A 14,891-nucleotide genomic window follows, 5' to 3' on the forward strand; every position below is an offset into this window, starting at 1 on the left:
TAAGTATTTTTCCTTCTTGATTGCATAGTAAAACAATCAAAACAACATTGAAAGCAAAAAAACTAAATATAGTATTAAGGGGTATTTTTATATTTTTACAATGGATTTCTGACTATTATTATTGAAATCGAGGGACACTTCGGTATTTGCACAAGTATAAAAAATAATCAACAATTAAAATGCATAATTAAACTATGAAAATAACCTTAAAATAAAAAAAATTTAAGCATGAGATTAAGGAATGTTTCTAACCTTTTCACAATGATTTTTTTTGTAATTACACAGTCATCTATAAGGCATTTTCATGTTTGGCTAAATAAAAAAAGCGGGCACACGAGTGTAGCTTCTAGGGGCATATGGGAGCCACTCGTGTCTTTTGATGATGGAAGCGTCGTTGTATTTTTTTTTTTTGTTGGTGCTATCCATGTCTCTCTTAATGATCTGGTTTGGTATTAAAGGAACTTTTTTTTACCCTCTTCTCTCTCTCCTTCTAAAAAATTACAACTTGACTCTTTTGATTGTTGATATTTCAACTTTAATTCTTATTTTTTTAATTTTAAAAATTTTATCTTGGTATTTTTTTAGAAGTTTAATTTGCTTTTAATTTTATTATGCAATAACAATTTACCAAAAAATATATTCTTCATTGTAATCTTCATTCTTTGAATTTTGAATTTTTATCATTAGCTCTTTTGTAAAAGTTTTAGTAGTTTTCAATTTCATCCCACATTTCAAGTTGATGGTGCTATGTTTTCCAATTGATCTTCATTATTTTGGTTTTTATTTTTTTTCTTGGTTCGTTTGTAAAATGTTATTATTTTTATCATTTCCACTCTTTAATTACAACATTTTATTTTTATTTTTTATGTTGATTTTGATCTTTATTTTTTTCTTTTACTAAATTGATTTTTTTTAATTTCACCCTTTAAATAAATATAAAATTCATCTTGTATCTTAATTTTAATCATTATTATTTTAATTAATATTTTTAAAACTCTTTTATATATGTATATATATTTTAATTTTATTATTTAATATTTGATTAACAAAGAATTGAACATTACAATTCTTCTTGATTAGGTACCTTAGATGTAATAACTTGATATATGATTTTTTTCCATAAAAGAAAGGTTTTATAATTTATTTTATTAAGTATTTGAATCTCATGATTTGAGATGTCTATTTTATGTAATATTCTAGATTGGATGCCGTCTTGATTATCGAAATTGCATGTTTATTATGATCAAATATTTGATTTTATATTTGTTTACCTCATTTCAAAATCTAAACATATTTTTTTTGAAAAAAAAAAATCCAGCCCTCGGGGACTAATGCTGGTGTTAGCTAAACGAAAAGGCAAGATATTTGAAACAAACAAGCTGACGATCCCAGGCCCCGGGTGTCTCTCGACCGTACTAGAACTTTCAAAATTCAACCTTTTCCGGTGTCTCCCAGGAAGGGTGCAAGAGTTACTTCGGATAAGGGCTAGACGTGGCATTATCCTAACCGTTGACGTGAAGATTCTCGAATTATAATTATATTTGCTGGTTCCAATATACTGCCACGATGCAAAATCTTTCTGTGTAAAGGTAATTTGCATAGGAAATTATAATTAACTAGCATATTATTCTGTATTTTATAGTGGGTTAGTAATAATTTTTTTAAAATATAAAAATTATAAATAGCATATAAAATATATTAATTGCCTCAAAATTTGGCTACCATTAAACTTAATACTATTAAATCTCGTAACCAAGTTAAATTCAAATAATTTTAGATCTAATTATATAAATAGATTTAATAACATTAGATCTCATAATCAAAAAATACAAAAACTATTAGTTTTGGCTTTACAACTAGAACTAATGAATCATGTAGAAGGAAAGACTCAACGCTATTAAATTTGATTTTGTTAAACAACATGGTCAACATTAAATGAAAATAATTATCATTATTTAATTTTGTACAATATAAAAAACTATCATCAATTTATTTATTAACCATATGCAAAAATATTAAATAAAAATAATTAAAATTAAACATACTTAAGTCTAGCTACGAGTCAAATCTAGTACCTGTTGTAAGTGATTTAAATCTATTTAAATTTTATTTTTTTATTAAAATTTTTTATTTTCAGATCATTTTGATATTTTAATTTCAAAAGTAATTTTTAAAAAATAAAAAATATTATTTTGATATATTTTTTGAAAATATTTTAAATTTTTTTTAACACTTACAAATATCTTTTAAGATATTTATGAAGAAATAATAGATTTAACAATGATTCATAGGGTGAAAATCATATAATTAAAAGGGTTATAGATTTTATTAAAAGAAATTACAAGCATAACTCATTTTCATGAATTAGATGCTTGATGGTGTGTGGTAATTTATTAGTTTGGAGTAAAGAAGATGTTGGAGACAAAAGCTTCGACAAGATTTATATAATAAATCTTATCTTAATTTTATAAAATGACTCTTTAAATGTTTTTTTATATCAATATCTTTTCTAATTTCAGAGTTTCTTCAAGCACCAACCAGCTTTTGACTTGTGGCGGTTACCCAAAACTGACTTCTGCACTTTAAAATTATTTAAAATTAAAAAACAGATAACAGTTACTCTAATTGCCTGCCACTTGCCGAATCCACAGATACCCCAACTCTCAGTTCTAGACAGCTCAATACTGCCACGTGTGTGTCTATATTAAATAAAAGAATAAAAAAACCCAAAATCTAAAACATTTATAAACCACAAATCTCATCTTCTCTTCACTTCCATCGTCTACCTTTTCTTTCCTTCGTAGCTCTTACACAAACAGAACCCTCAGCACAAAAACCTTAATTAAACAAAAAAGAAAAAAGACATCTATTTCTGTTTCCTCACCTGTGAGCAATCTCTTGTCTCCCTTGCTCTCCTTCTTGCAAAACAGAACACACAGCACAGAAACCTTAACAGGAAAACCAGACCATCCATAACAACCTGAACCGGAAGATAATCAGAGTCGGTTTTTGTTTTCTTTCAATGGTGTCGGTTAATCCTAACCCGGATCAAGGCTTTTATTTCTTTGATCCCATGAATAATAGTAATATGGGGTTACCCGGTCTCGATTCCCTGCCACCTCCTCCAACAACAACAGCAGCAACACCATCCATTACTGCTACTGCTACTAATACTTGTAACAATACAGTTTCGACGGTTAATACTAATAATAATCATAATAATACGGTGATGTCGTTCTCGGAGGATTCGAGTAAGAAGATCCGGAAACCTTATACTATTACTAAGTCTAGGGAGAGCTGGACTGAACAGGAGCATGACAAGTTTCTAGAAGCCCTCCAATTGTAAGTATCACTATACTCCTCCTCCTCCTCCTCCTTCCTCTCTCTCTCCCTCTCTCTCTCTCTTTCTGATTTATTCTTTTTGCTTGGTTGCTAGAAAAGAGATTTGGATTTAGTTTCACTTAATTGGCAAAATCTCAGCTAAATGAAAGAATTTGAATAAAAAAATAATAAAAAGTTTTTTGAGTTTGATGTTAATGATTGATATAGTAATTTGGTTTTTTTAATTAAAACATTTTTTTTTCATTTTAATTATAGTTTGGATTTTGAACTTGGGACTTTAGTGATTGATTAAATACGAGAATTTAAAAACAAACTGAGGGAATAAAGGGTTCTTATCGAAGTTTGGGTTCTGAGTGTGCTTTGTGGCGTACACTAGTGTTAATGAAAGCATCTCTCTTTTTTTAATTATTATTATTAATTTTAATTGTACTTTGGTTTTTGAAACGAGGGCTTTAGTGTTTGATGCAGAAGTGAGAAGATTGTGGGTTGCTGAGGAATATGGCGAGAGCAATAAAAGTGAAAGATTTTGAATCTTACCACTTATTTTGGTAAAAATATTATTGTGTGTTCTGATTTTTAAAACAATTCAGTTTGTCACGTTCATCAAGCTCTGACTGCAATGCCTAACATTCAAAATTCTAAAAATCTTCCATTTGGTCTTAATAAGCAGAAATTGTTTTTCAGTTACGTCACTATATTATAAAGCTTTTTATGGGATTGTCTATGTCATTGTGTGTGCAAGGCATATGCTTTCTGACTTGTCGGTTAATAGACTGTGTGCCCTAAAATTCTTTTGGTTACAGATTTGATCGTGATTGGAAGAAGATTGAAGCATTTGTTGGGTCAAAGACTGTCATACAGGTATGCTAAACAATCTAATCTATCTTCTTTAAGCATTATATGATGAGGTCTTTACCGTGTGTGTTTCACCAAAATAGGGTAGGGTCTTTGAGGGAGAATTAGTTTACAATCCTACTATTCGGTGTGTTTTTTTCATGAGGTAATTGCTCCTTGTGATAACAAGCTCAATAAGTTTCCCACTTACCGTTGCATGATTATTTGTATATCTTGATTGTGTACTGTTGCAAATACTTGAGTGACAGGTTAGTTCACCTTTTGGGTTTGATTTTCTTCTGTCTTATCTTCATTTTCCATCTGATATTGTTGTCAACATACGCTTATGAGTTTCATTTCACATAATCATACTTGAACAAATTTGTCAGTCAAAGTCATAACACCTAGCTATTGCATACAAGCTTAAGTTTCTAAAATGGTAAAGATAGTTTCGTTATAATGGTCATAGTTTTTTTTTTTTTAATCAAAGAAGTGATGAAACTCCCTGTTTATGAGTTTACTTTAGAGATGTCCTTAGGATGTGGTATATTAATGGTACCTGAAGTTAGAAATTTTACATAAAGCCTTAATATACCACTCTCAAGTCCCTAAACTCAAATATGATTCGAGGGATTTTGGCTTCCTGAGCATAGGTCAGGATTACGTATTCTTGACTGTTTCTTGTGCTTCTGTGTGTCTGTATTGGTGTATTTGAATTCAGTCACAGTTATCAGTGAACCACATGTTCAGCATCAAAATGTTTGCATGTAAAATGTAATGGATGTTCTCGGCAGATACGGAGTCATGCACAAAAGTACTTTCTGAAGGTTCAGAAGAGTGGAACAAGTGAACATGTACCTCCACCTCGGCCAAAGAGAAAAGCAGCTCATCCCTACCCGCAAAAGGCTTCTAAAAGTGGTTAGTATGTTTTAGCTTTGTGTTAAGGCTTTAAGAGGGTGGGAGGAGTTTGTGGATTGAATGACTCTGATTCTGGACTAACCTTTATTTGTTTGTGTATTTCTAACAGCTGTTGTTGCATCACAAGCGACTGGGCTATTTCAATCTTCATCTACTTTGCTTGAACCTGGATATCTCTATCGGCCAGATACAATATCAGATCTCGGAAATCCAATTACCAGTGGATCTTCATCTACCTGGAGTTATAACTCTGGACCACCAGTGAGCATGTCACAGATGACTACAGGTTTTATTTTTTTCTAGCTCTCTTCCCCCACCTCCTTTCTTTTCTTGTGCACGAGCTAGATTTTTTAAAGTAAAAGTTTCAATTATCTTATTTTCTCAGATGATGCTGGCTTGGCTGGGCCAACAATTCCATATAATTGTTGCTACAGTAGCAGTAATGAAAGCACCCCAAGGAGTTGGCAAACTGGCAAAATAATTGATAATAAGGATCAGGGCAAGTCAGAGAGAGGTCAGTATCATGTTTCTTATTTGAAGTTGAGATACAGATGTAGTTGGAAAATGATTGGCCTTTTTATCTTTTTAAAACCTTTTTTCTTTCCAATCTCCGACTTACCAACGTAGTGCATATAAGCTTTAGCCATGCCTTTGTGTCAGTTCAACATGAAAACCTGGACGTCTCTCCCTCACATGTCAATTATAGTGGCCTTTCTTATGATGTTATCTTGGTCTTCAAATAGTGTTGAAAGTGTTTTAGCTGTTTTAGTTGGGGTGAAAATGAAGTTTTGCATTTGGGATTTCTTTCCCCTTATGGAAGGGAAAAGGTTATATTATGCGAGTCTCTCTTTTCATTCATTCATTGTTGCTATCGAGTTTTTCTATATCATCTTTTCTCCTTTGCTGCTTCTTAATTTTCCCTTGTAGCTTAACAAGTATAGTGTTGCTTCTGCTGTATCAAACTGACAGTTAGCTTTTCAGTTTGATCATAAAGCTTTCATTGATAACACCCTGTCAAATTTATCTGTGTAAGCCATGTCAAGCTTCCCTGGTGCCTTGGATAGCACACTTCGTAGTTGCTGGCATTTAGGCCCTTTCTGCCTCATGCATCTGAAGCTTTCTTTTGCATTTGGACTTGTAAATAGTGTTATGAATTTTGTGTGCCATCTCATGTGCTGGTAAATTTTCTTGTATCCTATGCATGACGCATTCATGCTGTTCAAAATGCAGTTATGCCAGACTTTGCTCAAGTCTACAGCTTCATTGGAAGTGTCTTTGACCCCAATGCCAGGGATCACTTGCAGAGGTTGAAGCAGATGGACCCGATAAATTTGGAAACAGTAAGCTGTTTTTCTATCTTTTATGCCTTCTTCATTTCTCACCATGCAAGTTGGGTTGAGTAGGTCAGTTGGGGCGAGTAGATTGAGCATATTTATATATAAAAAATCGCGCTGCTTATCTTATGAAGTGGGTGGAAGCAACTTTTCTTCTTCCTTCCCCTTTTCTTCACTCTTTTCATGAAACTATATTTGCTTGTACATAAAAAATCATGGGTTTTGCCTGTATTCCATTGAAGAAATTGCCGGTTTTGGTTTTTCCTACCATATGGAAAAAAACGAATTTTGCTGAAGGGAATTTATTTGGCTTTTTCCCAGGTCGTGTTGTTGATGAGGAACCTCTCTATCAATTTGACAAGTCCAGAATTCGAGGATCATGTAAGCACTTGTTTAACACTAGCTAAGCTTTTAACTATTTTGTTTTTTGTGACATTCACCTGTGATGCCTCTACCCCGTCCGAAAATCTGAATTAGGATACCATTTTCATGAGATCAGACCCAATATCCGTACTTACCGAATCTGATTTTTTTTTTAATTCATATTTGTACCACTGAATGCCACAACTGGTTCAGTTTATTCACTGGTAGTCCAAGGATACTCCAAAAATTTCTGACTGTGCTCGAATGATGAAAATTATGGTTTTACTATATTGGAAAATTAGATTTCAATTATTCCTTGCATAGGTATAGAGATTGTCCTTTTTCATTGATTGTCTATTGTGGTGCTCAACTAGTAACTTTATGAAATGATGTCACCAATTGGTCTCTAGGTGGCCTGTCATGATCTCTGTATATTTACCATGACTTTTAAGAACTTTCATTTTAGCATTTACCATTTCCACGTGGTATGATTTTTTAGTTATCATGCCTATTCAATGTCAACTTCCATGAAATCCATGCAGAGAAGGCTGCTTGCTTCGTATCATGTTGACTCTCCGAAAGAAAACGCAGGTGGTTCTTACAGCAATTGCAGTGTTGATAATTTGGGAAACCCCATTCCAGCCATGTAAAAGGTGCAATGAAAATTCAGTGAATTTTCTGTATTGTGGACACCAAATAGTGAGTGCCAATCTGGAAACGCGAAGGCTGTGTGGATGGGGCAAATGAGTGAATGTGTCTAAAAGTTTATCTGTATATATGCGCGTGTTCCGTAGCACGTGCTCGTCCTAGTTATGTCAGCTTGTAGTGTCTGTGGATACACGTTCCCGTTGCTTTTCAGGATTGTAGGACAGTTATGTCAGCTTGTAGTGTCTGTATATACACGTTCCCGTTGCTTTTCAGGATTGTAGGACAGTTGTATCGTATGTTGCAAGTGAGATCTTGTAGGGATTTTGAGTGTGTTTTCTATCAAGTATTACTGTAGGTTTCTTGAGGTTTTTGTTTGCGGGAGCTGAAGTTAGGAGTTGTATCATGTGTATTGACAAAATAATATGAAGGGGAAACCTTGTGCTTATAATGATGAATTATTAATTAATTAATTTTAAGTAATAAAATAAAAAGAGAGAGAGAGGTTCTCCTGTAGCCCTTTTACTATAGCTTAACGTTGTCAGTGTGATTTTTGACGCAGTAAGTTTAGCTTTACCGTTGCTCAATTCTCATTCTATTTTATGTTAAAAAATAAAATTTTAAGATAATCTTTAAAACTCATCATTATCCCAATAATAAAATTTAAATAATTTTATAAAAAAATAAATTATAAAATTTAATCTCTATTAAATATAATATTAAAAAATTAAAAATTAAAAATAAATTAAAAATAAAACACCGATAATTTCTGAGTAGGTATTTATAGTTACAGTTTTTTTTATATATAAAAAAAACAATAGTTGTGGTTATAAAAAATTAATTTTTTTAAAAAATATTTGATTATAAAATAATTTTTTACAAGCAAAATAATAAAAAAACAAATCTTTATGAATATAGAAGCTTCTACAAAACACCAATGAAAAAAACTTATTTAGTTAACCAAACATTTTTTTATCAATAGTTAAACTAAAAAGACAAAAGCTAATTCTCCCCCCACTATTAAAAAAATTTAAATTTCTTTTAGCTTTAAATTAATATACTTTTTATACTTTCAAATTATTTTAAGACGTGAAAATCAAAAATAATTTTTTTTTAAATAAAAAATATATTATTTTATTATATTTTAAAATAAAAAACAATTTAAAAAACAATCACTGCACCTTCTAAAAACAATTTGATCATAGAGAATTTTAATTATCCCCGCATGTTACAATTCAAAATTGATTTACTTGATTTCTGACCTCAACGAGGGCTGAGAATTAGTTTCTTAAAATATATTTTTTATTTTTTTAATAAATTTATGTGTGCGCATTCGAGGGCTGAGGATGAGTTTCTTAAAATATATTTTTAATTTTTTTTTTTTGTGTGTGTATTAAAGGAGGGAAGGGGTATTTTTCAAATGTGAAAAAAGCAACCAAAAGTCCCAACTAGATGCCAATTCCCTGTCAACTCCATTAATTACATCCAAGCATAGGCAATCCCTTCCGAATAAGTATATCAAACCCATTCACCATGCCATGTGGATCCAAGCATGAGATCGTTAATATATCGCCACACAACCACAGTCGAAATCCACTATCTATATCCAAAACCCATGTCCAGCTCGTGACCGTATATTCCTGGACCTTTGCCTGGGGTGGCAAAAGGGTGAGCTTGCTTGGATTTTGACCTGAGCTCCATCTCGATCAGCCTTTGGAGTGCCTCCGGATGATTGCTCTCACCACCAACATCGAGAGCTGCCCATCCATTGAGAGCAAGAATCAGATGACATGACAACAAATAAACCCATACCTTGAACACGCCTAAATGCCTAGCAATATACGAGATGCATGAGTAGGAGTTCACATTAAATGGAATCTAGTTTAAAGACAGATAAATCATGTATAGCCGAGGCCTGTGAGCGTAACTTTTCTGGGACTAACAGACATGCAATCTTATCGTTGTTAAAATTCATCAACTAGAACAACTATGTAATTTTATCAACATTTGCCACTGGAAAAAGAAATTGTAGAATAGATGCGTGCAGAGAAAAATCCTCGAACACTATTAGAGTGAGGAACCCACAGAAAAGGAGAGACTTCGTTGTTAAATATAAGGCAATCTGTTTAATTGTTAGAAGGCAGAAAGAAATCAACTAGAAGCTGAGTCTATACCTTGAGGTGGAGTTCCAAGGGCACCAAAGTTGGGCTGCCTTTGACTAAAAGGGAAACCCTGCATTGGACCCGGTTCCTGCATAAAACTAGTCACCTGATTGCTGGGATGTGGAGGCAGAGGTGCACCCCTGGGAAATTCACGTTGTAGGCGAGCAGGTGGAAAATTGACATGCATTTGCATTTGCATTTGTGGTAACACAGACTTGAGTGTACTAGGATCAAATCCAGTCAGTGTGCGGCTAGGGTGATTGAAAGGGGGGCGGAGCATATTTGCTGGGAATTGATTATTAGGAGCATCGTGATGAATGTTCTCAGGGGCTACTAATTTCATCCGAGCATTCATGTTTGCAGGATGAGAACCTAATGGATGGAACATCGGCCCTGGATGGTTCAACTGCAGGGGTTGAAGCTGGGAAGAAGATGACTGGATATGGAGATTATGAAACTGCGCATCAGGCTCCCTCGTATCATAAGGACCGCGAAGAAATGGTTGACCTTCTTGACCTACAACAGTTCTTTCGTCCCTGAATCCAGAATTCAGAGCCGCAAGTTTCTCAGCAATATCAACTGATGTTCCTGGAGTCTGTAATAGCTCAGGCTTAGCTGAATTCCTGGCAAGTAGAAAGTTTTGGAGATTCAGAGGCCCACTGACTGCAATCAAATTATCCTCTTCTGGAAGTCGAATTTCAACAGACCCATCAAAGCCACCAATCTCAGAGCCCAGTTCAGTTTGAATATGTGATGAATCCACTTCATTTTGAGGATCAAAACCTAACAAATGCTCTCCAGTTCTATCTGATACAATTTGCTGTCTTTGCTTTGATGCCAAGACACCACTTCTGTGACTTGACATGCTCGACACAATTTCAGCCGTAGGAGGAAGGAAGCCATCATCTATCACGGGTACAGGTAGCACATGAAACTCTGAAGTGTTATCATTTGCATGTCCAACAGAGTCCCTTTGACTAGAAACAGGTGCTCCTACTGATTGCAGTTCCTTCATGACATCAGTTCCAAAAAGTATTTCAAGAGTCAAAGCCTTCCCTGGATTGGGAATGTTTTCAGCATCTGCATCTCTCGGCTTGCGGGGTGCATTGCTTGGATTTGCCACTTCAGTATTCTGTAGTCTGTCTGCAACACTGATCTGACTAATCCCTAGATTGGCAGATGGTGCTGCATTATCCAGGCCTGTCCCCTTCTGTAACAACGAAAGAAGGTGCTGGGATGCATGATATTCAGCTTTCTGCTGCTCAATCTTAACATGACCACCACTCCAGCCATGCACAGGTGGCAGCAAAGTTGAACCATTCTCAGTAATCTCTGACAGAATAGACTGTTCAAGGTCTTCACATGTAAGCACAGCTGGAACTACATCTGGTTTATCAGTGTTGGACCTCTTCTCATTATTTTCAACACTGACAGGCTTTAGATTTGATGACAAATGCCCGTCTTCAAGTTCAGAGCTCTGGAAGGAAAGGGTTGGCAGCATGTGATCAGTAGCTTTAACCTGGGATCCACCTTTTTCACCACCAACAATTAGTGAGAGCAAATCATTTGGCCTGCCAGATGGGAGATTGCCAACTGGTTTCTTCTCTGCTTAGGGAAAAAACGGGGGGTGAAAGAATTAGAATTCAGTGATACAAGTTAAGCTCTAAGAGAGATAGCAGACGGTGGACAACATATAACGATGAATGGATTGTCCATATACCTTCTTCACTAAACCACTGAGCAAACTTGGAAGATTGACCAGTCTTAGGGTTCCATGTGTTATCTACTTTAACATCACGATGCTGAAATAACAACAAAAGATATTTAAAGAGTCTACCAATTCATGCTTTAAACTTTAACAGAACTTTCTACTTCAAAAAACACCAGTTCCAAGTACAACACAAGGCAACAATCATTATCTGGAAAGACAAAACTGGCTGGGTGTGAACCCATGCTGCTCCACTTGGAGAAGAAAATTCATTTGAATTAGTGAAGTTCATTCACACAAGTTGATAGCTTTCAACTTCTGTACCTTATGGGGGTAAAAGTGAAAAATATTATTGCAGAGCAAAATTTAACAGTTCTTATTTTAGCGACACCGGATATTTTACTTCCACACAGCAAAACTTCCCGTGAGACTTGTCTGACGCAGTCTTCATTGTAATTTCATTGCATCTTTTCATGTTTCCATCACAATCTTTATTCCACTTCTGTACCTTATGGGGATAAAAATGAAGAACTTCACTGTTGCCAGCAAAATTTCAGGGTTGATCTTATTATGGCAAGGCTGAAATTTATTTCCGAAACCTGGGAAGATTAATGTTCAGTAATCTATGGTAGAATGAGGGAATAACTGACACGAGCTTGCATTGACATGTACAACAAATATTTTTTAAGGTAGCTGCAGATTCTGAAATTGAACAAATCATAATTCCATTACAGCCCTTAAAGTTAGCACCACCAAAGGAATAAAGCAAACAAAAATAAAGTGATTATGAATATAAGCATTGAGAGAGAGTGAGTCTACTGAGGGCCTGAAGATACATATCACCAAAAAAGAGAGAGAGAGAGAGAGAGAGAGAAGGGATTACCTCGACGAAACTGGAGGGACCAGTAGAAGCAGTACCATTTAGTGTTGAAGCACTGCCAAATAGCTTGTCTAGAATTGAGGTTGAATGGTATGAACCAGATTCACCCACATTTTTATCCCCTGTGACATCCTCAGCATCAAGATCTATTACTTGACAATTCTCAGAAGCTATAAAGACTTCTGAGAGATTTGAAGTCTTGGCACCAATTTTTTTACTTGAAACATCCAAAACTGATGCTATATTCAGAATCTTTTCGCTCTTGTTATTAATGGAAACACAAGCAATTGGGCTTCTAGGCTGTTTCAAATTCAAATGCATTCCCTCTGAAGATTGTTTTCCATCTTGATTATCTGAAGTCCAGCCTAAAACACAAGTACCTTTAGCTTGCAAAAGGCTTAGCTCAAGTTCATTGCCAGCCTATTGTAATCAACAAAAGGACAGTTAATAAAACGGAATGATTTACTGACAAACAATTAGACACCAACAGGGCAACATAATACCATCACCAACATATGATCACATTTCACTGCCACTAATCTTACTCTTTAACGAGTAATGATGTTCTAAGAAATCATCATTCTCATTAATGTTTCTGGAAACATGCCTACGCATGTGTAAAGCAAGTATTCGCCTAGATACTAAATGGTTTGGGAGCCTGTGAAATCACAGGAAAAAGCAAGGATCTAAAAATAAATTCACCTAAGGATACCTCAGCTGAAAATTCAATATCTCCCTGCAAGTGATATCTGTGGAGACACTAATCAGTACCAGATACTATTCTGCAAAGTAACTATATAAATAAGATCTACACCAGAATCGTGGAGTAAAGAACAAGTAAATGGTAATATATCATATAACAATCAAAAAGCTAAAAAGGGAAAGAGAAGTAAATCAAGCAGCCATTGGCGGTGCAAAGGTTTTCAACCACAGCCAGGAGACTTCCTAACAATTCTGACAGGCAGCATAACAATATACCAGCAATGCCAAAGCCTTGTGCTTAATTTGATAAGAGGAAGATGGTTTGACAACAAGACTATTACACACAGATTAAAAATGCAAGTTCCATATGATAGGCACTTGCATGATTGTGGTATGTTAGATAATCTCCCAAGCATTGCTTAAGAGGCATGAATGTAAAATGTTGCTCTGTTAAGAGAATATTGTAAAACTTACTCCCCATGTACTGGGAAGAGCCCGAGGACTACTTGTCAAAAATAATATTGAGAAAAAGATATAAATGAAGAGCATCCTGACCAGCCAAGTTTTCAATGCACATATATTTGATGAAAAATATAAGAGAATCACCTCTGAAGGAAGAAGATTGGTTAAAGATTTTGTTCCTGTACTCTTCTCTGCTATCATGCTAGAAAATCCTGGAGGCACAAGAGGTCTTGGTACAGGAGCTTGTGAGGGATGGAGAGGCTTATCAAGCTCATTAGTTGGCATAGGTTGTATCACAGTCTTGTCCAATTCATTGGTTCTATTCAGAAGTCTTTTATCATCTTTTGAATCCTCCAGTAACTCGGTAAAATCAAACTTATCTTTAGACTTTTCTGGTTTCTGGTTTTCTTGGAAAGCTTTATGTTGTTCTTTCCTCATTGATTCGAAAGAAGCTGAAAGGACATGATATGTTAAACTTGCATTCATTTAAGGAAACCTACCACTGGACTAGAAGCAAAGTAGAATTGTTTGCTCTTCCATATAAATCCTATAGAAACAGAGACGTTACCTCTTCTCTTTCTTTCCTCCTCTGCTCTGTCCTCGCTTGTGGATTCAGATGAACCAAATGTTTCATCATTTAGTGAATCATTAGTCTCCCTACGCAAATGAGGCCCTGCCTGAAATGTTACACAGAAGAGTTATACAAACTTCAAGAGGAGAATTGCTAGAAAAAGACTAAAGTACTTATTACCAAACCCAGACCCAGTTAGACATTAAATGGCTGACAGTATAATACAAACAAAACAAAAAAGAACAGGTTTCACCTTATAAGGGCGAGGCGGTTGATATGGCTCATTATTCCTATTGAGCTGGAATTGGTCGTTAGATCGAGACTTAGGAGCTGATGGCCCTGCAGCATATGCAGATGGTCTAGGAAAAGAACCACTTCCAAGAAGTCCATCATGCTCAGGTACTTGCCAAGGTCGCCGAGATTGGTTAATGTAACGCCTTCCAGAATCTAGACATATACACATCCTTCATCCAGTCAATAACTGTGGCTCGATTTGCAATTTAAATATTTGCATTACAGACCAACAGTCCATTGAGATCTCACAGACAGCATATATTAAAAAATAGCCATGGAAATTTAGTAAATGACTGCAGTAATAGACACATTGAGAATATTTATGTTTCTCCTGAGAGCATACAAGATGCATGTATAATATTTGCATTACAGACCAACAGTCCATTGAGATCTCACAGACAGCATATATTAAAAAATAGCCATGGAAATTTAGTAAATGACTGCAGTAATAGACACATTGAGAATATTTATGTTTCTCCTGAGAGCATACAAGATGCATGTATAATATGAGAAGCCAACAGAATCAAAGTCATTGGTGACGCATGACAAACACATACATGACACACATTCATAGGTCTGCTCTTTTTGTTCCAGAAGTAGGGCATGAGGGAAAAAGAAAAAAGAAAATGCTGAGTTAAATGGGGGGGGGGGGGTTCCCATCCACCTGCCAAGGGCG

The 14,891-nt window shown here is 35.0% G+C and overlaps 2 protein-coding genes across 3 annotated transcripts in view; one reads left to right on the forward strand and one right to left on the reverse strand.

Annotated features, from left to right (window-relative positions):
- Positions 1 to 2,734: 2,734 nt before the first annotated feature.
- LOC105124835 (protein REVEILLE 5-like) lies at positions 2,735 to 7,881 on the forward strand. The gene is made up of 8 exons (XM_011024978.1): positions 2,735 to 3,342; positions 4,146 to 4,203; positions 4,971 to 5,094; positions 5,204 to 5,380; positions 5,480 to 5,608; positions 6,325 to 6,434; positions 6,750 to 6,809; positions 7,334 to 7,881. The coding sequence occupies exons 1-8, from the start codon at positions 3,023 to 3,025 to the stop codon at positions 7,439 to 7,441; spliced, it is 1,086 nt and encodes a 361-aa protein (XP_011023280.1). The 5' UTR covers positions 2,735 to 3,022; the 3' UTR covers positions 7,442 to 7,881.
- A 948-nt stretch (positions 7,882 to 8,829) lies between these two features.
- LOC105124837 (uncharacterized) overlaps positions 8,830 to 14,891 on the reverse strand; it is a 9,072-nt gene continuing 3,010 nt past the window's right edge. For both annotated transcript variants that reach the window (XM_011024980.1, XM_011024979.1), the window contains 7 exons: positions 14,175 to 14,368; positions 13,919 to 14,027; positions 13,495 to 13,802; positions 12,190 to 12,606; positions 11,319 to 11,400; positions 9,611 to 11,203; positions 8,830 to 9,193 (listed from right to left, as the gene is read on the reverse strand). In XM_011024980.1, the coding sequence (XP_011023282.1) occupies positions 9,033 to 9,193; positions 9,611 to 11,203; positions 11,319 to 11,400; positions 12,190 to 12,606; positions 13,495 to 13,802; positions 13,919 to 14,027; positions 14,175 to 14,368 (2,864 nt within the window). In that variant the 3' untranslated portion in view covers positions 8,830 to 9,032. The remainder of the gene's footprint in view (positions 9,194 to 9,610; positions 11,204 to 11,318; positions 11,401 to 12,189; positions 12,607 to 13,494; positions 13,803 to 13,918; positions 14,028 to 14,174; positions 14,369 to 14,891) is intronic.

Source organism: Populus euphratica, unplaced genomic scaffold, assembly GCF_000495115.2.
Source record: "Populus euphratica unplaced genomic scaffold, PopEup_1.0 scaffold32.1, whole genome shotgun sequence".
In the NCBI taxonomy this organism is placed as follows: domain Eukaryota; kingdom Viridiplantae; phylum Streptophyta; class Magnoliopsida; order Malpighiales; family Salicaceae; genus Populus; species Populus euphratica.